Here is a 25,206-nt window from a genome sequence, read left to right as displayed (position 1 = left end):
ACACTCGACTTTTCACACCTTTTAATACAGACTCTGAAATGAGCCATTAAATTCTGCTGAAAATGCAAAGTTTATTTTTTATTCCTTTAGTTAATACATGGAATGTAATTACACATGTACCACATGCTTAAGATACAAAACTGGAAAACAAATGTAATGATACACCTTCAGAGCAGCAGTATAAAATAATTTAATTTTAGCGCTGTATCTTTTGCATCGGATGAATTATTTCCAAATTATGTTATCAAAACAAGTATCCACAGTTTAGAAAGGCACATACACGCCCTAATTCATACAATGTATAAAGTGGACCAAGAAATGGTACACCGTTATGGCACACAAATGTGAAATTATACATTGAAAACATTCACAAGAGACTTCATTTCAAAGTTTCCATTGAAGGCCATAAAGAATCACAATAAGTACAGTGGACACCAACAAATAGGCAGCACACCAGTTAATTGAAACAAAGATCCAAACTAGTTCATGACTGACGGTGCAGTAGTAAAAATACGTTCATCCAGACTGAGTAAAAATATCAAAAGATACACTTTTACATTAGATTTGTTAAGCCGGCTCATCTTTTTAAAACGCTGCTGCATTTGTAAATGCTACTAATACAAAGCGAGTTATTAGATGCAGGGGTGATATCCTGATTAGCACTTTAAGTACACATTCTTTGTCTAATGAAGACGACCGTGCTGTGACAGAACACAAAGCGTTTTAAAGTCATTGTCTTTCTACCGTTTTCAACATCTTCCAGTTATTTTAAATCCCTGAAATGGACACACGAACGCAGCCTGCTGCTGAGCTCTCCTCTTCAGTACGTGACAGTGATCTGACAGCGAGGCTCACTTCGAGGCAGGGTCAGCGGGGGTGGAACTATCTGCAGAACTTCCTGCTTTGGCAGCATTTTCTGTTGGAAATAAAATGACAACTTTAATCTTTCCATCTCTTGAAAAATTATCTACAAAAAGCATACATGACGGTGGGAGTGTGCCAGTGGTTTTGCATAATTAAAGGACTTTATTAAGAACCCCACAAACTGCTAACCTTTATCTTTCTTCTCCTGAGTTTCCTCAGCTGCTGTCTTGTCAGCTCTGAAGAAGATCCGGGCGCTGCTTAAAGAGAAGTAGAGAAGCTCAAACTCCTGAAATGAAAAGGGAAAACAGTTCAGAAACACATCTCAGTGCCAGGCTCACAACCACGCCAACCAGCAGTTAAACTTCTTGAAATTCAGTCTGACATAAAAAAAAAAACAAAATGTACCTGGAGGTACACGTCCAGCCTCTTCTGGGTGAGATTCATGGTTTGCAGCAACTTTTCATCCTGGTTGGCAGACTGAACGCTCTGCTCTTTCACCACTGCATTCATCTCTTTCTTGTACTTGTCTCTGACAGACTGGAACCAGTGCAAAGAGTCAAACTCTAGATACTGGTCCAGTAGCTTCAGAATGTACGCCACACCTGAGAGAGGAGGCAGAGAGGGGACAGAAAAAGAGGAGAGTACGTCCAAGGCCAGTACAGAAGAAAGGATTAAGGATGTCCGTGTGTATTATCAGGTTTGTCTGCTCACCCATTGCAAAGCCGTCGTCTGTAAAAGCAGCTCCAGATTTGTTTTTCTTGTTGAGTTTCTCTTTGCAGCTGATGGAGTGCTCCACAAAATTCACCGTCTAGGAGTGAGATTTGTTGCAATAAATGTAAGTAAGTACAAACTGATTTCAAGTGAAGAGAACATGACATGTAGCAAAACAGCATCAGCACTGACCAGCGGTGGTACAATCATGTAGAAGTTCCTCAGGTGCATGTTCTTTGCACTGCGAAACTCAGGCGCAAACACGGCCACCAGCATCTTGAAGTACTCCGTCCCCTCGGCAGAGTTGCTGGTCAGATCTCCCAAAACAGAGTCCAGGATGCTGTGAAGCATAATAATCATAATAGAAAGCAAATAAATGACAGCAAAGAAGGAATTACATTGAAGGAATACATATTTTGGAAAAGTGCAGGGTGAAACTTGAATTTATTACCCCCACAGTAGATAATATATGAAACTATATGGGAAAAATACAGTATGTGTTCATTTCAATTCAATTGTGATTATATATAACAATGTTACATATAACTTTTATGTAACATTGCAATACGGCGGTGGCCATCGGCAGAGATCACTCCGGTGTTTGGCCGGGATGTGATGTGATTTATTTCCTTTACATTTTTTCCATCATTACAAATCATCATTGCATGGTTTCATTAACATATGACATCTTAAACAGGCATGCATGTGAACAAAGAGTACCAGTCTGTGTGTGTGTGTGTGTGTGTGGGGGGGGGGGGGGGTTAAAATATGACCCCAAGAACGACTCCCCAAAGCTGGCGCCAGGAGTCCAGCGGTCCACCTAAACAAAGGGCCCTTGTACTCAAACAGATACAGAGTAGGTGTCCTCCCATACTATGTCTCAGAAAGAGAAGGTACGACCTCTCTCATGACCTTAGGATGTGTGTGGTACACCAGAGCACTCTGGAACGCACACAGACTCTTTGCAGACTACTAAGGATCAGACATTGTATCACTATGCAATCGATTATATGTTTCTAAGTACAATTGACAATCATAAAATATCACTCCAACAATCATACTCTTTTGCTATAATTTAGAGTTGTAATTTATCAACATCAAACCTTTCCCTTTTCTTTTAGAATTTAAATGATAAACTGAAAACAATGTGGGAAGCACTTCAGTTATCTTTTTCCTATCTTTGGTGCCCCCTGCTGGTACAATAACAGCAATGCACACAACACTAACTGCTAGGTGCAGGATTGTTAGATTACACTCTGAAGCTGACATATGACTTAAAATTCATTGATGCACCGTCCTTCCAAAATAAAGGGCCTGCTCAGCAAACAGTGACACACAAGAAGCGACTGACTGACTTTTTACAGATAACTCACCCAGCAGCCTTTTGGGTCTCCTCTGACAGTCCCTCTTCTTTCACCAGCTCCTCAAAGTTGACTATATCCTCCAGATCTGGGACAAATCTGAAGCAATAATGAAAAAGAAAATGTTTCCAATAGCAAGATAAAAATGTTTCTGATGTAAAATCACATTTAACCTCACGTTTACACAATATATCAGTAATTCCTTCTAACTGAAGCCATATAAACTTTCACTCAAATTCCTTTTATTATACCTGATTGCGCTGCTGCAACAATGAAGGCCTCCAGAACGGATCATACGTACATAGCCCATGGCGTTACCTGAAAGAACAGTGTGAAATTGTGTTGTCTTTGCATGCAACTGCAGTTTAATGTTTAATACCAGAAACCAATAAAAGCATCCTCACCGATCTGGCTGATCAGCTGTCTAAACTGGTCCAGGTAGCTCTGTCCATCAGGAGTGATGCCCAGTTTCCTGATGCCACGGTTAAACTTCTCTGCTCGCTCAAACGGATACTGTAACAACAAGACAAGACATATGGTACTGTGACAGCTTAGCCCGAGCAATGACAGCTCTACTTTTACTCCCTGGCTCCAGGGTCTTCCCCCTCTGCCAAACTTCTGTTCACTTAAAATGACTGAAAATGGAAAGACAGAGAAGACTGCACCTTCTGATCAGACTGGTCCTTTGTTTCTCTGAAGAAACGTATGTCTTTGATGAGTCTGGACTTGATGTGTTCGTCGTACATAAACTGACTGAAGATGTAAAACTTCTTTTGCAGAAACTGGTAGGTGAAATTCACCTGACGGAAGAATAGAGGAAATATAAAACAGGCCTTACATCCACATATGAGAATGTCAAAACACATGCTGTTGTTTTCTGCTGGAAACTCACAGTGGTGTTCATGATTCCTGTACCGTGTGTTCGGATGGAGTTGGCGATGTGACGGATGTTGATGGTGTTCAAGTGCTTGTTGTTGCTTGCCTTCTCAATGAAGATCTGTCACAAAAACAATTATAACTGCAGAGGCAGCAACACTTTGCGATTCAATGGGAGAAAAATCCGTATGGACTCTGACCTGGTTGTTGAGGTTATAAAGGTATCGTGAGACAAAAACATGAATGTTCCTCATGATCTCCAAAACATCCAAACCCTGGTGAGAACAAGGAGGATTTAGTTAATTTGTCTATGTAAATCTCCACCTCTGCTCATGAGGGAGGAGGTGTAACGAAACAGACCTGCTCTAGCGTCTGGCTGGGCAGATGAGCCTCTGTCATTGTGAGTCCATAGCGCTGTGTAGCAAGGTTTCTCATCTCACTGTAGGTGGCCCAGTCATGCAGAGCGACAGTCGTCAGGTTGTAGAACGTTTTATCCAGGTAGTGCGTCACATAGGCTGTAGCACATTAAAAACCTTACAGTATTGCAGTAAACGGTTTACTGTTAAAGAAACATTCATGCAAAGAACAAATCACTTATGGAGGACCTTTTTATATTTACTATAACTTGGGACTAAGTCACCAGAAAGCAATAGCAGCAACCTTCAGAGAGCAAAAAGGGATGTTTGTATTGTGCTTTTCTGCAATGCAAAAAACGTGTGTGTGCCACAGCACAGAATGGCACAAGACAAGAGTTTAGTTCATGTTGTTGGTGCATAAGAAGTCACTGTACTATTAAAAATTTGAGAGTGCAAATCAAACGCACACCTTACATTAAAAAAATAATGAAAAGAATAAAAATGATAGGACACTTTTTAAAAATTCAAATGACTTTAGAAAAATAACAGATGTCTTCACAAATAACCATACAGGTGACTAAAAATATATTCTTTAAAGTGTCCCCACCCACAAAAAAACATTAAGCGTTTCCCATGGCTAAAACTAAAAGCAAAAAACAGGAGTAAACATGGTTTGAGGGCACAGACGTATGAAAAGTTCTTTTGCACCTTTGATATGAATGAAACGATTGAAGAATCGAATGGGCTTGAGGGAGAAGAAGTGGGCCAGATCCTTCATGCCAACTTTAAAAGGGTTCCTGTCATCAAGCTTCAGGTGCGTGTGAACAGAGAGACGCAGGTCCTTCTCAATCTCCTTACACAGCTTGTCGAGCAGGTGCTACAACACAGGAAGAAAGAATCTTAACAAATAAAAGCCTTAAAATAGCCACGAAAGAAGCCTGTTCAGAGCACGCTCTCACCTCCTTGAACACGTCCATGATCTCCTTGTCGTAGCTCTCCAGCAGCTGGTCACATGACTCCATGTGTTTGGAGTGCATCATAGACAGCACACTGTCCCTTAGTGCACTGAACATGTACTGCTCACGCCAATCACCGTGCAGATGGACAGAACAGCAGAATAGCCAAAAATGAGATAACACTCAAAACCTCACTAAAATAAAGACAAAAAATACACACACTAGCACGAAGTATTGTGTAGTGAATATGATGTGAAGCAATATGTAACCTATTACTCATACATTTCTATCTTGTGTATGGTTACACCTCTTACTTTCTGCTGGTATGTGTGTACTCTACTCAACAAGTGTGAGTTAAGAAATTAGCGGGGAAAGAATAATGTGTTTTGCCAGGGTCAATCTGACCCAGTGAACACTGCACTCAGTCCTGTGTGATAAACAGCCCTTATAAAGGTGCAATGAAAGCAGATGTTGCTGTAGTTGAGGGCCAAGGACTTGTAAAGTGTCTTTGTACATTTTCTAGAGATTTCCTCAACTGTTTTTGAGTTACACCACAATGTTTCAGAGTTTCACTGTGTCATGTTCATCACAGGTCTGTCTGCTTACATGTATTCGTGCTGCGTCTACGGCGTTGTCATATACATCATCTAGATAGATGGGAAACACAGCTCGGTGCCAGTACAGGAAACTGCAGTCACACTGAAGCTTGACCCTGAGGAACAAAGAACACTTTGTTGAATATTTTAGCATGCAGGGATAATCTTAAGGTAGGTGAAAGATGAGACTGAATCAGTCCCATCTGCGCCAAATATTTCCACACCATCTAATGGAAACTTCACCAAGATGCCAGATGGCTGTGAGCTTCAACAAATAATCAGTGAGTCACCTGCCAGCATGTGCTTGTGCTGAACATTTGGATCAGTGTCTGAATGGATGTGTTTGTTGGCTTTAGATTAGTGGCATGAGACACATGAGAGTTCTAAATGGTGCATTTTGGATTCTTCTGTCCTTCCGACACGTGGTACTGGACCTCTATAAGTATGTCCTGGTGTGTGTAGACACTTGCACTGTTTTCAGCAAAGCACTAGACACACACACTGGCACGAAGTATGCTGTAGTGAATAGAGTAGACCACTAGAGTGGTTTATTCCAACCACTTCTAATTATAAAAGGCTGCTTTGATTTTTTTGATCGTCATTTTTTTCCCCCCCACTTTGTCAACCTGCTCTAGTTCTTCTTTTTTTATTGTTATGAGTTTACAATTGTGTGTTGTTAAGGTTCAAAATTGAGGAAGGAGAGTACAAACAACCATGGTCCAGAAGAGCTTGGTCAAACAATTGATTTTAATGAAATACACGCGTGGGGGGACCAGCTCCGTTCGCAGACAGCGCTGATCTCCGACTAATCAAAGCATAAGCAGATATTTTATACCATCAGGGTTTGAATTTAATGACGCCCCCTCATGCGTCATCAGATACAATATATGCATAGGTTCCAAGACCACAGTGACTTTTAACACAGTTTAAAAAGGAACATTGTCTCTATCTCAGATGTTTCCTGTCAACCTTTTGACTTTCACTTCTCGTCTGGAACACCAGACCCACATCCTGCAAGAAACTGTTCCTCTTTTGCAGAGACAATTTCACAGTTGCAAACAAACATGACTAACCCTCTCACCTATAAATGATCCCACTAACTGTATGTGTGTCTCGTCCTTAAATGCTCTCTCATCTCACCCGTTGCACTTCTGACCTTTCACCAGAACAGAGGCTCATCCTCACATGTAATCCTCAGAATAACCTGCACTTAGACTCTGCTTTTAGTTTCACTTCTGCAAAAGGCACACTCTGCAAACCTGCAATTTCCTGTCAGCCTGCAACTTAGTCTTTCTGAAAGACACACACTGTTTAAACATCTGAATGCAATATCAATGCTGTAGATTATATTATTAATGCAATGGTAATGACGATGACCATTAACAATAGCAGCAAAATAATAGTGTCATTTCAACTTAAGGCTGGTTCCATCCATCCCCCAAACAGTGTCCTGCACTGTGGCGCATGACAAAAGAGGGAAAAGGTCTCACCTTTCACTTAGCTCACTAATCAGATCCAGCTTCTTCAGTACAAGCTGCAGCGGAAGAAGCTCCTCATCCTTGAAAGTTTTCTGGAATAAAATTAAGATGACAATGAAGAAGAAAAGAAAATACGAAGGAAAAATTGTTTCTGTCAAGAGATGTATTCTAAAACACATCTTCAGCTGAGAATCAGAGAGGAGAAACACAGTTTTCTTGCTAGCAAGGGCAGCCACCAGAGCTCACACACAAGAGTGAGGCTCAAAGACTCGCACTGAGAGACTGCCCTGGTCTTTATTTATACATCAGTGGGTGTTTGTTCCTTACATTGGAATGTGGAGGTGTATATGTATGTGTGTGTGCGTGTGTCAGAGTGTGACCCCATAAACGACTTCCCTTAAACCTGCTGGTCTGGAAAATCCAATAGTTCATCTATATGTAAAAAAGGCACTTAGACTAAAACCGACATAGCTACGTTAATCCTACCGTAAAACAATAAGACAAGGTACGACCTTTCCCACGCTCCTAGGATGTGGGTGTGAATGCCAGAGCACTCTGGAATGCATGCAAAGCTTTTGCAGACTATTAAGGATCGCACATCCTATCACTACCATATGTAAACTTATATTATTAAAAGATTATACTGACTACTAAGTACAATTTTCTATTGACGGTTTGTGTATAAAATGAAGTCTCCTCCTGACTTACCAGCTGAGTGCCGACGCAGAGAGCCAGAGACACCACAAGGCGTCGCTCCTTTGTGCTGGGACCACTCAAAGCATTTTCTGCCAGCACCAAAGAGGACAGCACATCCAACCGCTGCTCACTGTACTTCTTGTCAGAGATCACCCTTTTCTTGAGGGAGAGAAGACATTTTTATTAAATGCTTCAATTCAATGTTATTTATACAGCACAAAATCACAACAACAGTTGCTTCAAGGCTCTTTATACTGTAAGGTAGACCCTACAATAATGGTACACCATTCAGAAAACGCATTCAAAGAGCACATCTGCACTAATGTCAGTTTTACCATGTCATGGAATTTTCTGTTAATAAAGTTTGCAATGCGATCAGCTGTAGGGAAGCCTTTTATTTCTGCATTCACAGTTATACAGTCATGAGAGCTCTGCCCTTAAGACGTTGCAGCAACCCTTTTATAATATCACACACACACACACACACACACACACACACACACACCCTGTAAGAACTTCTTTCCGCAGTTTCTTGTCTCCCCCCCCACCATGCTGTTGCTGTGCAATACCTGGGCAGGAAGCAAACTCCTACACCCTATGTTGCAGGAAGCACCTGGCACTGGTCTTTCTGGGAGTTTCCTCCTTCTATGCCCTAACAGTCACCAGATAACAAAGTTAAGCAGGCTATATCAGGTCATATTTGCACGCCTGTCATTCAACCTAGAGATGAAGCTACATAAAACTTCTACAATGGAAATTTTAAGCACCTAAACCCAAATAAAGAATAAACTAGAAATGTTCCATCATAACCATTTTAAAGACAGCAACCCACATCTGTACTGAAATCTAAGGGGTTTGTCAAGAGATTTTCTACATTATACAATATAACCAAATCTCTATAATACAATATAATCAAGTGTGCCTTATATTTTGTGTGTTCATATATTTTCACATAACCAAGCTTATTGTTAAAGAGAACATAATGCATTCCTTACCTCAGTGTGTGATGTCAGATAAGCATGATATACTTCTGCATTGTTATTTTCAGTGTATGTGTGCAAGGTCAGATAAGCTGAGATAATGCCCGACCTCTCCCCTTTCTGTTAAAAGAGGAAGTACTATGTAAACTTACTTTCACTATAAATAAAGCAACCGAGCCTGCACTCTGTGTGTGTGTCTTCCCAGAGACATTCACCCGTGCGCACGTATTCTAATACTCTCTGAGTCGGTCTGCAGTGTCTTATTTCTCTTACTTGTGTTTGAACAAATGTCTACCCCTGACAGGGTTCTTCTTTGCTCAAGCTTCATCTCTAAAAAAAACGTTTATGAAATTCAACTCTGAGCAACCTTGACAGAAAACGTAGTGGAAATGGTAACATAACTGTAATCATCAATTCAACTCATAAATTTTATTTATATAGTGCCAAATTACAACAACAGTTGCCTTAAGGCAACATTGACAGGATTTATTGCTTGTTTCGTTTACCTTGGCAATGCTGATGGCACTGAGCGCCAGCGCCTGCAGCTGCTGAGTGATGTGAGAAACGGAGTCAGCAACAACCATAGAGCGTCTGTGAAATGTGTGCTCCACAGCCTGAGAGGAGAGTCACATGACATTCATTATTTTTCTCAATGCAACAGGTATTTAAACAGAGGGGCAACACTCAAACACACACACACACACACACACCTTGAGTAACTCAACTAGTCGACAGAGAGCTTTGACCGATGTCTTGGTCATGGGCCGCTGCATCGACACGTACATGTTCATGGTCGTCTTGATAATGGTACTGACGGTGTAAGCATACAGAATACCCTATAAATGAAACACAACACTTTGCTAAATAACGGGTCAAACATGAATGTAGTGCTCCACACAACTTTATGAAATGAAACAGGAAGTAGATTTATCTAACTGAAGACGACAAATCAATAAAGTTACTTCTGCGGTGAGAAGATACTCAATGTAAAAAAAAGAAAGAAAAAAATCATTCATGCATTCAGAGATTATACAAAATAAAAAGTCATTTGTTGGAATTGATATTTTTTATATTGTCATTTGTGCTTAGGAACACAATCATTTATGCTTAGAAATATATAATCATCTGTATGCTGATAAAAATCATATCCTTATTAGGTCTGATAAGATTCTGTGTGCACTCGTGTACCATGAGATGAGAGGAAGCAGCCTCGATGTTATAATTTCCATTATAGCTTTAGGAACTAGATTGTTCTGTTTGTTAAGAGTGCAAGACTTCACACCTTTAAATGTTCGTCTGAGACATGACCTGTTGCAAGTTCCTGTTCCTATCATTTAGCGAGACGCTTACTTCTGCTTTCCTGCATACCTCATACACACAGTTTAAGTTCATTGAAAGGCCATATGTCAATTTATAGTGGTTACACACACACACACACACACACACACACACACACACACACACACACACACACACACACACACACACACACACACACACACACTTCAGATATGCCTGCTTAAGAATGTCACATGTATTTGTAATTGCATATTCATGAATGATTGCTCGCTGACAATAAAAAGAGCTGTAGCGAAGGAATCAGTCGAAGTTGGCTGAGTTCGGGTGAAGGAATCTTTTCCTCAACTTTGGCTGACTTCCCTCGCAAGCCACTAAACACGGAGAGCGCCTTCTTGTCTTGTCTTGTCATGCAGTTGAGTGTCTTGTGTTCCAGCGGGGTTTGTGCCTAGATAAACCCAACACACTACTCACCTGTACAAACACATTACACCTGCTGTTAAGGTCCTCTTGCAACTTCTCACTTTTTTGTTCTTTGTACAAGATGGACTCCATCTTCATCATCCAAGAAGTAACAAACAGATAGTAGGACTGAATGTCCCTGAACACAAACAATATGTTTAGATACTTCACTTTATATTTAATAAATGTGGCTGACATTCAGCTTTACTCACTTTGTTAATGTCTGCGCTCTTTGTTGCAGGTATGTGTCTCTCTGTGCTTTGATGGCCTGTAGACTCTTCCTATCCATCAGTTTAGCTGCAGCAGGGACCTTATTGGTGAGGAAAGTGTCGGGAAACCAGATGATGTTTGCAACCAGAGTGACTGCTGGAACCTAAGTGAAGATGTTGACACACAAGAGCAGACTTTTAGTTCTCAGGCCAGATCAAAGAAAACAATGAGCAGGGACTCCCACTGAACAAGTAATAAAAAGTCCAAGAACAGAAATCCACCTTTTTACAGACATCGAGCAGCGCCTTGTAAAGCTTTTTGTCAACACTCCTGAAAATGTGAAAGTGAAGCACAAAGAGACCACAGACACCAGCATATTTGTCTCTCTGGTCAATTTCTGAAGGTTCACCTGAAAAAGAGAAAAGAAACACAACCAGAAATAAGTCCGGCTCTGAAGAACAACTTAAAGGAAACTAGTCTATTGTGGAAGAAGAAACAACTGACCAATTTTGGATTCAACACTTGCAAATATGGTGCGAATGTTGAAGGCAAACTCCTCAGCAAAGGCACTGTTTTTGGAAACTGCTACTCCCTCCCCAGGATCATCAAATCTTTGTTCGACACAGGCCTGTTGCAGATCATACGAATAATGTTCATCATATTATCTTCCCAAAAACCTCTACTTAACACCAATATAATAATAAATTAAGGGAAAGTCACCTGGAGTATCATGCCATCCAGCAGTTGCCCCTCCAGCTTGAGCAAGAGCTTCTCAAAAGGTTTCAGCTTGTCTTCAGGAATGGAAAATTTCCCAGGGTTATGGTGCACAGATTTCAGTAACCTGTGTAAGGGATAAACAGCAAGAGTGAACAGGAAGGATTGCAAGATGCTCGTGAGACCTTCTATAATGTATGGTTTGGAGATGGTGGCATAGACAGAGGTAGAGCTTGGGTTTTTCAGTGAGAGTGACCAGGATGGGTGTTGGGTCTGCACTTCCACAGGCCCTGCTGTTTCAGAAACATATTCCTGTTAACGAAGCAAGACGAACAGCTCAACCAGTTTTTCACATGCTAGCAAGGGAAGGATCTCAGAACAGCCCTTCTGCCGTCGGTGTCAGAACACTTCGAAGAACCAGCTTCCTCTGCAGCCTTTTATTTCTGTGACAGAAATAAAATTTACTTAAACAAATTTACTTAGTCCCTAAGTAAAGCGCTCCTAAGGACCCCAAAGCGCTTTACACTACAATCAGTCATTCACCCATTGGTGATGGCAAGCTACACTGTAGCCATAGCTGCCCTGGGGCAGCACTGACAAAGGTGAGGCTGCCAGACACTGCCGCCACCGGGCCCTCTGACCACCACCAGTAGGCAAACATGGGGTTAGTATCTTGCCCAAGGATATTTGGCATGTAGACTGGAGGAGCCTGGGATCAAACCACCGATCTTGCGGTGAGTAGGTGACCCGCTCTACCACCTGAGCTACAGCCATTCAACAATTTGACTAACAATGGGGAGGATTAGAAATGAGTATATCAAAAGTATAGTATATCAGCTCAGGTTGAGCAGTGTAAAGACAAAGTGAAAAGGCTGAGACGGTTTGGACGTGCAGATGACTACACTGGACAAAGAATGCTGAATATGGCGTTACCAGGTCAGAGGAAAAGAGGAAGACTACAGAAATGCTTTTCAGATCTAGTGCGAGGTGTTCCCACACATACGTGGGAACTCCTCGCATGAAAAAGGAAGAAAAACATCGGCTAACTCCAACAAGTATGTAGATTTTAACATATGTTTTCACTTAAGGGGCTGGCCTATATGAAGGCCACTTTGCAAAAAACAAACTCCAGAAATCTTGGGGCCAGTATAAGATTTGCCCCATATTCAGTTACATGTCTGTTACATGTCTGTAACTGAATATATAGATTCCACGACCCAAGCAGGGAACAAAACCAGATGCATATATTTACCACTGAGTGTAAGTGCACATATATGTACGTGTGATTGTGTGAGTGTGTGGAAGAAAAACCTACAAATGATAAATCAAACCCCAGTACTTATGTGAACAAAAGACTGGGATGCAGTTCTGTATTGTGGCAGATATATTTTGCTTTACTTTCATAATTACAGGTCACATTCTCTTCATATTTATGAAAACACATGTCTACAGTGTACTATTTAACAGGTCAAGTGATCATTAAACTGTAGCTTATAAACTATGACTATGCAATGAGACACTTGTGTGACACGAGGAAAACAGCGATCATTCTAGAGTGAAGGTAAGGACAGAAACCTCAACATACATGAATGGAGGTTGTTGTGTTTGGCGAGTCCTGCCTGCTCCTCAGCATCATGTATGCAAACTGTTTTTTGTTTTTACAGAAACTTAACTCGTTTACCTATTTTTAGACTAAAATAAAAACAAACAAAAAAAACCACAAGAGAAATGTGCTTTTATAGCATTCTATACCCTTTCCTGTCCGAATGTGGTGATTTCTGGCCAGAGATGTGGAACTGCTTCATTGCATCTTTTACACTGTATGTCACATGCCATCATAGCTTACTGGGTAATTACCTTTTATACATCTTCCAGTGGTCTTTTAGTGTGTTGTGATTTTCCATAATCTCATCAAGTGTGAGCAGCACCACCAACAACTCTCCCAGGTGTTCGTATACTATCTGCAAAGGAAAAGCAGGGCAGACATGGTATAAATGACTGAGTAACATCTGCAAATACTAAAGGTCTCACAAAATTTGAACCCTACCTGGAAATGGACACCAGAGGATTCTATGATTTTTGTTGCACCCCTGTAATTTAGAAGAAAGATAGTTTAGTACATTCTGTTTGACCATGACAGAGCAAAATACAGCCTGGGAACCAGCTCATGCTTCATTCGCTATAGCAAATACCCAAGTCAGGCCATTCACAACCACTTATCTAATATGAGGTAGGTTGGATACAATGAGACTGTCATTGCAGAGTAGCTGAGGACTTTCATTAAATATAAAGTGCACACAACCTCTCTCTGCAATCCTGCAAAAATAGTGCAATGACTGTAACATTATGGTCATGTATTCATGGTTCATACTTGTTGCTGTTGTAGAGTGCTGCCAGCTGATGCACAATACTGACCACCACTTCATAACATCTGGATACAAAGCAGGACAGCTCCTATGAAAGGACAAAGGAAAATAAATATTTCTGTCTTCCAGACATCAGTAAATAAGGTTATGGCAGAAATCAGTTACTACCCACCTGTAGGAATGAGATGAATCTGCCCATCTGAATCTGGGACTCCCCCTCAACAACACTGGTTTCAGACACTGTAAGAGAAATTCACACATGCCTTTTTTTAATCTTAATAAGCACTGTGTATCACAGAGGGCAAACCTAGAACAAAAACAACATGAAACAGTAAAAGTTGACAGATTACCTCCTTCTCCATAGTACAATAGGCCATTGTAGAATTTGGTTTCTGCCTTGAAAAGCAACAAAACGAGGCTAAATTAATATCTTAAAGAAAACAAAGTAAAAAAAAAAAAAAAAAAGAGCTACTAAAATTGCTGAAAGTAACAGTAGCTTTACTTCCACCTTAGTCAAGAGTATGCAGACATGCCGATATAAACATGACATAATCATAAGCCATGCACAAAGTAACTGAGCTGTTTGACCACACTTACCTCATATTTAAGCTTCTTAACTTCACTACAGAGAGCAGCATAAACTGTGATAACTTTGTTCAGGACCTGCACACAACCAAAGTGACATTTGTTTTTGTTTTGTTTTTTTAAAAAAGAACAACTCTGTGGATATGAAAATGAAAAATGACTAATTTGTTTGTCCTTACTTACCTTATTGTCAGTTTTAATTAATTCTAATAAGGATGACTGCTCATAGGGAAGAAGCTGAAAGGGCATAAAGTATAAGGAAGGAAATTACGCAAGTTATAACTGTGTAAAAGCAATGTCAGTCTTTTCAACCAAGCCAGTATATTTGGGGGTTTTACCTTAAGGGCGATGGGGTCCAGAGTAAAGTCCCATACATCTCCAATGGACTCATCCAGAGCCTCTTCAATACCCTTCAGCTGAGAGGTGTACTCCTCCAGAAACTTCCTGTAGTTCTTCAGTTGAACCTCTGTGTGTATCTCTGTTGGGAGGAAGGTTTGACAAAGTTACTGACTTTTACTAACCAGAAAAAAAATATGGGTTGATTTTCTGCCCTTCCTTTACAAGTTTACAACATTTTATAAGCAACAATGCTGCTCTTGCACTACTAGATTTTCATTAAAGAAAGAGACACTTGTAACTGTCATTTAAAACTTAAAGCATGATTCAGATGCCCAATAGATTCTAAATTTAACCTAAAATGCGTAAATCTACACTATGCCTACATTTTCCAATAAATGTAGTTGAGTAACGGCACATATAGGTCGTTCGTTCAGGTTGTCGTAAATAAATATTTTGAGAGCCTGAGAAGGAAAGTCACAAGGAGATAAACACAGGAAAGCACTGGGCAGTTTTCTCGCCCTAAACATAACATTAAAGAAAAAAACAAACAAGTAAATTAAATGTGAGTAAGCGAAAGAGTACGGCGTTAACTACACAGTCAAAACCAGCTGTCAGATCGATCAGCTGTACGTGACAAACTGCGTCGATTTACGTTCGCCAGCTACAGCTAGCTATTAATTCCACTAATTTACTCCTTCAGTTTTAATTATTCCGGGGGTAGTAAATACTTACTTTTATTTTGATGGCATTTACTAAACATACATTTTGGGAATTAAACAGCAGTGTGCAGTTTCTTTCACTAATACGAAGCCCAGCTGCAACGCATCGAGCTAGCAACTTGAGCTAGCGGTTGATGCTAAAGTAGTAAACTTTAGCCTGCCACAGTCTTTCTTTGCATGTCAGGGCTCAATTGAGCACTTACTTTGTGAACCATCGTCAAAACGGTCAAACTCCCAGTCGGGTGAGATGATTTCCACCGCCATGGTGCTAGAATGAATAAGCGAAAACCCAAAACACAGCGCTGCTAAAAAGTAGTACTACACGATCCCATGATGGATCTCATGATTCTCCGAAAGGCCGCTAATGCTCATGGGAAACTGAGTCTCTGAGGAAGGAACACTAGATGAGTTGACACTCAGGATAGACAGACAGATAGGTGTGTGTGGTGATGGGTTGTTAGAATATTGCCACACTGGAGATTGAACACACCATTCAGACATTAACAGAAACCACAAGGAAGAGTCACGCTCAGCAGCAGTGTGCCAGAAGAGATGCCCTCCTGTTGTTCACTTATGGTGTAAGAAAAGGGTAAGGCACATTTTCATTGTTTTTTAACTTGGAAAAAAAGAGACTGGAGTGTCTTAGATTAAAACAAGAAATGTTTCATTATCAAGGGAGTTTGTTATCAGAGGTACTGGAGAGATGGCGAAACACCAGGAAAAAGTAAGCAGTGCAAAATTCTCAACGGAGTCCTTTTTTCTGTCCTTAACCAATTTGATGTTAATCTTCAAACCGGATACACTTTTTTAAGTGTATCTGGTGGGTTCAGCAATACAAGAGTCCGCATTGATAACCGTAAAAACTAAGAACAAAATTATTTATATTTGGATTAGTACTGTTAGATATTTGTATGTTTTTGATCATTTAAGGGTTTGTTAATTAGAACCTGCTTAAACTCTTATCTTAATAAAAGTATATCTTTGTTATTATATGTTGGATGTCTTGTGATTATAAGATACTGTATTTTTGTTATATTAACATTCCCAACTGAAAAGAAGAATAACAAAATAAAAAAACAAAACAAAAAAAAGGACGAATTCGATTCTGACATAGTCTGTAATTTTTTATTTTAGCTTGTGATAAAAAGTAGCTAAAAAGTAACACATTTTGTCCATTTCCCATCTTATAAACTGCCAACCTCAGTGGTTTAGTACCTGGTCATGTCTAAGGAATTTCAAATAAAGAGCACTGTCTCTGCAAGACAATGCAGCCTCAGTGATACTGATGTGAAACGGGCATGAAGAATGATAATTCAAGCAATCCTTGCAATCAGATGATTCTGAAACAGGCTTGTACAAGAAACCCTCTCTCTATCTCTATATGAAAGTTGCACACTTGGCAATGACACAAGTTTTTCTATTTCCTATTTAGATCAACTTTTTCTAATCATTGGCGTAGGAGCAGCTGGAGCAACATATCGCTGAACCAAAGTTTGCACCATGGTTGTCCAAGAGTCACAGGATACAAAACTGACCCACAGTGATTCTGTTTCCCCAAGCCAACAAAACAGATCCAACACATCTTTATCCCAGTTCTCTGGAAACTCACAGCATTTTACTTCTAATGAAAATATCTATTATGAGCCAGAGGAGTACACCGAGACAGATTTTTTGCTCCCAAATCAGCTTTATGGCAGGTCACGGCTCACCAGATCCCCTCAACCAAAAGATGCAAATGTCTCAGGTGCACCCGAAGAGTCCATCTGTTCCATGGTTGTGCAGATTCTGGTGCCATTTCTGTTGGCTGGGCTTGGAACAGTTTCTGCCGGGATACTGCTCGATATTGCTCAGGTCAGGAACAGAACACTGCAATGTTTAAAATTGTTTTCTTTACATAAATATTTTGCAATATGTATTTTATTTATATGTTTTTTGGGCAGAGCTGGGAGGTGTTCCAAGAAATCACAGAGATCTTAATTCTGGTCCCAGCTGTTTTAGGCATGAAGGGAAACTTGGAAATGACTCTGGCTTCAAGACTCTCGACTGCTGTGAGTGTGTAATTTTACATATTTTACTGAAAAACTACAAGCTTGAGTTTAAAAACATAAAGACAACCACTATTCATTCTATTAAATAAAGTTATGATTTAAAAAGTTAAAGATTAGTAAAAAAAAAAGATACAATGGAAGGGTATACTGACAACAGCCAAATTCTCAATTATAATTCCCCCCCCCCCTTTTTTTTATCATACATGTGGATCATACTGAGACAAATAAATTCCAACAATACTCCAAAAATGTTTATTTGACTGCACATTGTTTTTAGAAAATACCATTTTCAATTGTTACCAAATTTATTTGCAACATTTTCCCTAACATCCACAATCTGCACTGTAACACTGGAGCACATTCATTTTTCAAATCACAAGAATCAAATTTTTTCCCCTTTCTGTTACTAATATTACAGTAGTAGATATTTAAAACCCCCACCCCCTCAACCCATGCACGACCCTACCAGACTAGACATGTTTGCTAGTTCATGAGACACAAGTATCAGTGTCAACTGGTGGCAAAGGGAAATGCCATCGTGCCAGGATCAAGTATTGTCTTTTGTTCTATCTGCAGAAGGGGCCATAGCAACAACACATGGCTACATGTCTTTCTTTTTTGGGCTGAAAAGCCAGAGGATATGGGGGCATTAGTCCAAGATATTCATTACCCTGTGTTTCGGTGCCCTGGAGCGAGTGCATAATGCAAACACACACACACACACACACACACACACACACACACACACACACACACACACACACACACACACACACACACACAGAGATTGGTTTTGGTGATTAAATTATCAGAATAATTTTCAACAGTTAAAAGTATGAACAGAAATAAACTTAAATAATAAAGTTATAAATAAGGAAAGTCAAGATCTTTTTTCACACAGTAGAACTTTCAAACACATTACTGCCAGTTAAGGGAATCCTATTCTGATCACTTTACCAAATCCATATAGGTTTTACCAAAATGCAACTCAATAAAGTCAGAACATAATGATGTCTTTGAAACACCACTGCTTAAGAGTAGTGTTTTATAAGAGATAGTAAATAATTGATAGTAAACTGCTTCCTTTTCTTGCTATGTATACATTAATATACATACAGGCAGCCTGGACTTATTTGGTAATTTTGGCTGTAAAAGGGTCAGAAATCATACTATAAGCGAATGCTTTTGCACTTTTCAGAATAACCTCCGCTTTCAATATCTGACAGTCATTTTACATTATTGTATTGTTATGACAATGGAACAGTTTAAAGTGGGAAAAAACACAAAATAGACTCAGTTTTTTCAGATTTATAGTTAAGTGGAAACTGATATTCAACATGAACAAATGTAACACAACATCAGCTTTAAATATGAACTATACTAAATATGTACAAAAACATTTTTTGAGCCTAAGACCACTCTGTTTTTTTAATATATTGTCCCTTTTATATTACAAAGTTCCAGGTGTTTTTAGGCATTGCCACTTCTCCACACCCGCATCTCTGCTTCATGCGTCATCAATTCTTACCTGTGATTGAACCGTCATGGCTCGTGCATTCTAATGATGCACATGTAATGTTTCGTAAACCTCGTCTTCTCTTTCACTAACCATTTGAAATGTCTCCTAAGTCCCAACTGGTCGAAGAGTTACGGTAGTGCAAATCACCCATTGTAAAACCTAGCAGAGTTGACTTTTCAGTGTTCAGAGCAACGACTGTAGATTCTCCATTCACTTACTTCCTGTATTATTTTGTTAGTCCTCTGTATCTGGTGCCTTGTCCTTTGCTTTGCTTCTTTTGTTATCATCACACATAGTTTAAGGTGTGCTCTTTAATCCCAGCCTTTCTACTCTTCATAAATACCTCCTGTATCTATTTAAAGTTTCAGTTTGCATCTTCTCCTGTTGCCCTTCCCTGCAGAGATTAATGATGCCTCTCTTGGATGCATTGCCTCAATAAAGATTCCAGTCTCCATTTGACTCTGCAACTTGCATTTTATGACACACAAGAATGCACAGAGATGCACAGGAAAGACGATCTGGAAAAACATATGTTGTTTAAAGGCTTAGTATGTATTTGAAAAACCAGACACTTAAGCTAGCTGGAGAGAAACTGTTGGATCTTGTATATAAACTTTATCAAACCTGTCACTTGTGGATTCATTTTTTTAAAGATCCAATTAAAAATCAAATCGCTCCAAAAGATCCTCTGGAAAAGAACAGAGTTTGTTGAACAGTCATATAAACAATAAAACAAAACTTTACAACAACAGAGAAGGAAAAGAACACAAAGCAAATGACAACCAATAACATAACATAACTTTCTGGGCATTATTCCCAGACCTTATAGGCCGTCTTCATTACTTTGACAGATTTATAGTCAGGGTCAGCTCGTAGGATCAGAAACAATGGCTGTTGTGCCAGTCTTACAGTTAAAAGTAATAAATCCTACTTGACATTTTTATGGCTTTTATGAAAATAAGTTATAGTGCAAAAAATTAACCACAAATCTTACTAATTAGGAATTTCTAAAACTTTGGACAATTTGTGTTGTCAAAGTAATCCATAACTAATAATAATCTCCATCTGGACCCCTTTTTTTTGTTTACAAACTATAAGTCATAAACCTGTCAAAATGCAGCAAAAAACTGTCAAAACTACCCATTAATTTGAATGATTAGATTGCAAGACAAAAGCCGTGCAACTTTTACTTCTAGAGTCCTTTTGCAGTAAATCAATAAGATCTAGTTTCATTTTTATGTTACAGAGTTTTTGGGGCAGTTGTCTTCTGTGTTTCTTCTTTCCGTGTGTCCGCTAGTTTGAAAGGCTTGGTCCGCCCTGCCCGTCACAGTTTGTAACTGGTGTCCCGAATCCAAAAAATGTTGAGCAATGAAACAAACCAACAGAAGCCCAGAAGAGTGCAATCAAACAATGAGTTTATTAAAACACACGCAGGAGAAGAAGTATGCAGCATCACATCAGCACACGACTCCTGCTAAGAATACACTTGAAAATGATTTTATAACATCAGGGTTAATGCCCCTTCTCACGTCGACTACAGATCAAATACATCGATTAGATTAAAAGGTACATCTTAGATGGCTAAAAACAGACACAGAAGTTCCTCTTTCTATAACACCTTCCATACACGGCAATGAGTTGCAAGCCTAGATGGTCCCTGAGAGCTTGTCCTTTTCTTGACTTGTCTTCTGTCATCTGTTACTAAGCAAACTAAAATGCGGTTAGAAGCTAAATGAATTTCAGGCCTTTGGCCTGACAGGTTTCTGGATTATATGCGTGTCGTAAGCATGTACGCAATCCTTCTGTGCTCCAAGTCACCTACACAGTATGTGAAGACATAGCGCTTCACGAAGCTTAAAACCTTCTTTAATAGACTGAGCATCAACTCTGAATGAGCACAAACATGCAATGTGTATAAAATGATTATGGCTGCACCTGTAATAAAAAGGTTAATATGGTGGCAGTAGCTTTAATAAACATCTTTAATGCAATATCAATGCTGTAGGGTATATTATTAATGCAATGTTAATAATGCGGGTTATATTGTAGCAGTAAAATAATTTCTGTATCTCCACACTGGTCATGTGACTGGATGGCTATATCTGATTGGTGAAAGAGTTACAGGTAACTCCACTGGCGGGATGATCCATTATTAGTAGTTATCTAATGTGTGAAATGAATTATTTAAAAAAGTGTCAAATATCACTATACAGTTGTACAGTGAGATACAGAGCATCTCCAACTCAGTGCAAACATGTGTGGGTGGGCTGGGGGGTGCACAGTTCTGCAGCACTATATACATCTGAACAGTATTAACAGAAAAAGTATATAAAATGTACAAATATACAATCCAGAGTAAAAAAGTAAATATGTAAATAAATAGTTTTATGTATATACGATTCGGGTTATTGCACATAGAATTTGGTATTGCACGGTCGTGGTTTATAGAGGTAAATGGAAAAATTGGGGGTGGGACTGTGTTATTGGCGCATGTATGAGTTAAGGGTGGTTATGGCCTTTGGGAAGAATCTGTTCTTGAGGCTGTGGGTCTTTGTGCTGAGGCTAAAACCAGGCTGGGAACGGTTTTTGATGATGTGTGCTGCTCTGCTGAGGCAGCAGGAGAAATAAATGTCCATCAGGGAGGGGAAGAGGGCAGCCAATGATCTTCTGTGCTGCCTCGACTACACTCTGAAGCCTCGCTCTGTCTGCCTTAGTGCAGCTGCCATACCATACTGTGATTCAGTATGTTAGCAGGCTCTCAATGGACGAGCGGTAGAAGGTCAGCAGCAAGTTGGAGTCCAGCTTGTACTTCCTGAGGACCCTCAGGAAGTGCAGCCACTGTTTGGCCTTCTTGACTACTTCTTGACTACTGCTGAGATGTTGTCTGTCCAGGAGATGTCAGCGGAGATGAGGATATATAGGGGGGTTGAGTCCGTGCTGTGCCTCCTGAAGTCGACAATGACCTCTTTGGTTTTCTTACTGTTCAGTTCCAGGTTATTTTTGGGTGTAGAGAGAATACTGGAGGGGGCTCAGCACACAGCCCTGTGGGGACCCAGTGCTCAGTGTGCGAGTGGAGGAGAGATGAGGGCCGAGTCCGTTTGTAAGAAAGTCCTTTATCCAGGCACATGTGAGAGGGGAGAGGCCAAGAGTGACTAGGATGGGATGGCTGCCTGATCAGTGAGAGGTTCAAGATTCTGGTGAAAGTATGCAGGGTTTTTGATTTGGGAAAACCCAAATGCTTTTGTCCACAGTCACAGTTCCAATACAGAACTTGATATAGTCCAGTACTGATCCTGTGAAAGTTTCTAGGTCCTGGTGTTCTGATTCTAATCTGATTTTGTGAAGCAGTCCTGCTGTTTGGAGAGAGCATTTTCAGGCCAGCTTTTAACAGTTTTTGTGGTGGGCCTGGCACTGTGTTTGAGGGGGGTGTAGGCTGGGAAGAGCAGGAGGGAGAGGTGGTCGGACTGGCCAAGGTGGGGGAGGGGTATGACTCTGTTAAGGGTTCAAATATTGAGGAGGAGAGTAAAAACAACCATGGTCCAGAAGAGCTTGGTCAAACAATTGATTTTAATGACCACACGCAGCGTGGTGAGATGTACACTGCAAAACATCAGCTGTAGATCTCCACCCAAAAAGACACTTCAGATTGCTTTTGATTCATCAGGGTTAACGCCCCCTCATGCGTCATCAGATACAATACATACATACGTCAAATCAAAACCACAATGACTTTTAACACAGTTTGAAAAGAACATTGTCTCCGTCTCCACGGCAGGTGTCTTTCTGTCGCTGCCGGACACTCGCTTATCGTCTGAAACATCAGGCCCACATCCTGCAAGAAACTGTTCTTTTTTGCAGAGACAGTTTTGCAGTTGCAAGAAAAACATGATTAACCTCTCACCTATAACTAAATCTATCAACTGTGTGTGTGTGTGTGTGTATATGTCACGACCTCAGCTGCACTTTGTCTCACCTCTGCTCATAACCTTTCATCAGACAGAAGGCCAGCACGTACACAACTGAAACTATATGTGTAATATATTGAATAAATCTCATAAGCAAGAACCACTACTAGAAGCTTAATGGAGGAGCCTGGCTGTGGCCTGCTGGCTGATGGGGGAGCCTGGCTGGGCCTGCTGGCTGATGGGGGAGCCTGGCTGTGGCCTGCTGGCTGATGGTGGAGCCTGGCTGTGGCCTGCTGGCTGATGGTGGAGCCTGGCTGTGGCCTGCTGGCTGATGGAGGAGCCTGGCTGTGGCCTGCTGGCTGATGGTGGAGCCTGGCTGTGGCCTGCTGGCTGATGGAGGAGCCTGGCTGGGCCTGCTGGCTGATGGTGGAGCCTGGTTGTGGTTGTTGGCAGGAAGCTCTCCACCCTGGAGGAGGTGATCTTTAATAAAATAATATAAAAGTATATTCTTATATAACTGCAAACCTGCAGTTTCCTGTCAAGACTTTTAGGCCCAGATTATATTCAAAGGTGAGCCTTTCATATAATGCAATGTAATCTGCCTATAAACATTTAAGATTATAAAAAGCATTCAAAAGCATTTAAGAATATAGATTCAACTCAACAGTTTAAGGTGGTTATAGCTGCACCTGTAATAAAGGCTAATTGGGTACCAATATGTTTAAACATCTGAATACAATATCAATACTGTAAACTGTATTATTAATGCAATGGTAATCTGGACAATAGCAGTAAAATAATTTCTCTAATCCCTACAATATGCATGCTTGATGTTGGAGTAAATATGATCTAGGGTGTTCTCTCCCCTGGTGGGACATTTTACATGCTGATAGAACCTTTGGGAGTACAGTCTTTATGTCGGCCTTATTAAAGTTACCTGCAAATATGTAAACACCTTCAGGGTGGACCTGCTGCTGTTTGTTAATGGTGTTCAGCAGGATAGACAGCGTTGTGTTTACACGTCGTGTCAGGTGGCATGTACACAGCGGTGATGATCACTACTGTTAGCCATCTTGGTAGAAAAAAAGGCCGGCATTTTACTGACATGTACTCGAGGTTCGGGGAGCAGTGACTGTTTATAATTGTCCCGTTGTTGCACCAGGCCTCATGCACCTAAATACAGAGTCCCCCTCCCTCTGCTCAAGCCCCCCTTTACTCAAGTAAAAGTAAAAAGTATGGTTCAATGGTCCTTTTAGAAGTATACTTTTTTCAAAAACTTACTCAAGTAAATGGAACAGAGTAAATGTACAGTGGGGCAAAAAAGTATTGTGCAAGTTCCCCCACTTAAAATGATGACAGAGGTCAGTACTTTGCACCAGAGGTACACTTCAACTGTGAGAGACAGAATGTGGAAAAAAATCCTTGAATCCACATGGTAGGATTTGTAAAGAATTTATTCGTAAATTCGGGTGGAAAATAAGTATTTGGTCACCTCAAACAAGGAAAATCTCTGGCTCTCACAGACCTGTAACGTCTTCTGTAAGAAGCTTTTCTGTCCCCCACTCGTTACCTGTATGAATGGCACCTGTTTGAACTCATCATCTGTATAAAAGACACCTGTCCACAGCCTCAAACAGTCAGACTCCAAACTCCGCCATGGCCAAGACCAAAGAGCTTTCGAAGTACACCAGGAAAAGTATTGTAGACCTGCACCAGACTGGGAAGAGTGAATCTACAATAGGCAAGCAGCTTGGTGTGAAAAAATCAACTGTGGGAGCAATCATCAGAAAATGGAAGACATACAAGACCACTGATAATCTCCCTCGATCTGGGGCTCCACGCAAGATCTCATCCCGTGGGGTCAAAATGATCATGAGAACGGTGAGCAAAGATCCCAGAACCACACGGGGGGACCTGGTGAATGACCTGCAGAGAGCTGGGACCAAAGTAACAAAGGTCACCATCAGTAACACACTACAACGGCAGGGAATCAAATCCCGCAGTGCCAGATGTGTTCGCTGCTGAAGCCAGTGCATGTCCAGGCCCGTCTGAAGTTTGCCAGAGAGCACATGGATGATACAGCAGAGGATTGGGAGAATGTCATGTGGTCAGATGAAACCAAAGTAGAACTTTTTGGTATAAACTCAACTCGTCGTGTTTGGAGGAAGA

At 40.5% G+C, this 25,206-nt stretch overlaps 2 protein-coding genes across 2 annotated transcripts in view; one reads left to right on the top strand and one right to left on the bottom strand.

Moving 5' to 3' along the window:
* Positions 1–6: 6 nt before the first annotated feature.
* washc4 (WASH complex subunit 4) lies at positions 7–15,931 on the bottom strand. The gene is made up of 33 exons (XM_085461301.1): positions 15,769–15,931; positions 14,846–14,985; positions 14,691–14,744; positions 14,520–14,585; positions 14,273–14,318; positions 14,095–14,162; positions 13,928–14,010; positions 13,604–13,646; positions 13,414–13,517; positions 11,563–11,683; positions 11,347–11,470; positions 11,124–11,251; positions 10,845–11,005; positions 10,645–10,771; positions 9,585–9,710; positions 9,381–9,488; positions 7,907–8,053; positions 7,211–7,290; positions 5,731–5,836; positions 5,128–5,244; positions 4,877–5,045; positions 4,173–4,327; positions 4,013–4,087; positions 3,829–3,933; positions 3,602–3,736; positions 3,341–3,449; positions 3,188–3,254; positions 2,949–3,035; positions 1,768–1,915; positions 1,576–1,672; positions 1,270–1,466; positions 1,054–1,150; positions 7–916 (listed from the first exon to the last, which is right to left on the bottom strand). The coding sequence occupies exons 1-33, from the start codon at positions 15,827–15,829 to the stop codon at positions 852–854; spliced, it is 3,516 nt and encodes a 1,171-aa protein (XP_085317427.1). The 5' UTR covers positions 15,830–15,931; the 3' UTR covers positions 7–851.
* Positions 15,932–17,011: 1,080 nt separating this feature from the next.
* slc41a2a (solute carrier family 41 member 2a) overlaps positions 17,012–25,206 on the top strand; it is a 28,153-nt gene continuing 19,958 nt past the window's right edge. The window contains exons 1-2 of the mRNA XM_085461300.1: positions 17,012–17,416; positions 17,506–17,613. Coding sequence (XP_085317426.1) covers positions 17,066–17,416; positions 17,506–17,613 — 459 coding nt within the window. The 5' untranslated portion in view covers positions 17,012–17,065. The remainder of the gene's footprint in view (positions 17,417–17,505; positions 17,614–25,206) is intronic.

This window comes from Copadichromis virginalis, linkage group LG7 (genome assembly GCF_057382275.1).
Source record: "Copadichromis virginalis isolate Kocher_CV1m ecotype Utaka linkage group LG7, C_Virginalis_male_GT1.1, whole genome shotgun sequence".
Lineage (NCBI taxonomy): Eukaryota > Metazoa > Chordata > Actinopteri > Cichliformes > Cichlidae > Copadichromis > Copadichromis virginalis.
The sequence above is the reverse complement of the archived record's forward strand: the minus strand, read 5'-3'. Positions and strand labels throughout refer to the sequence as shown.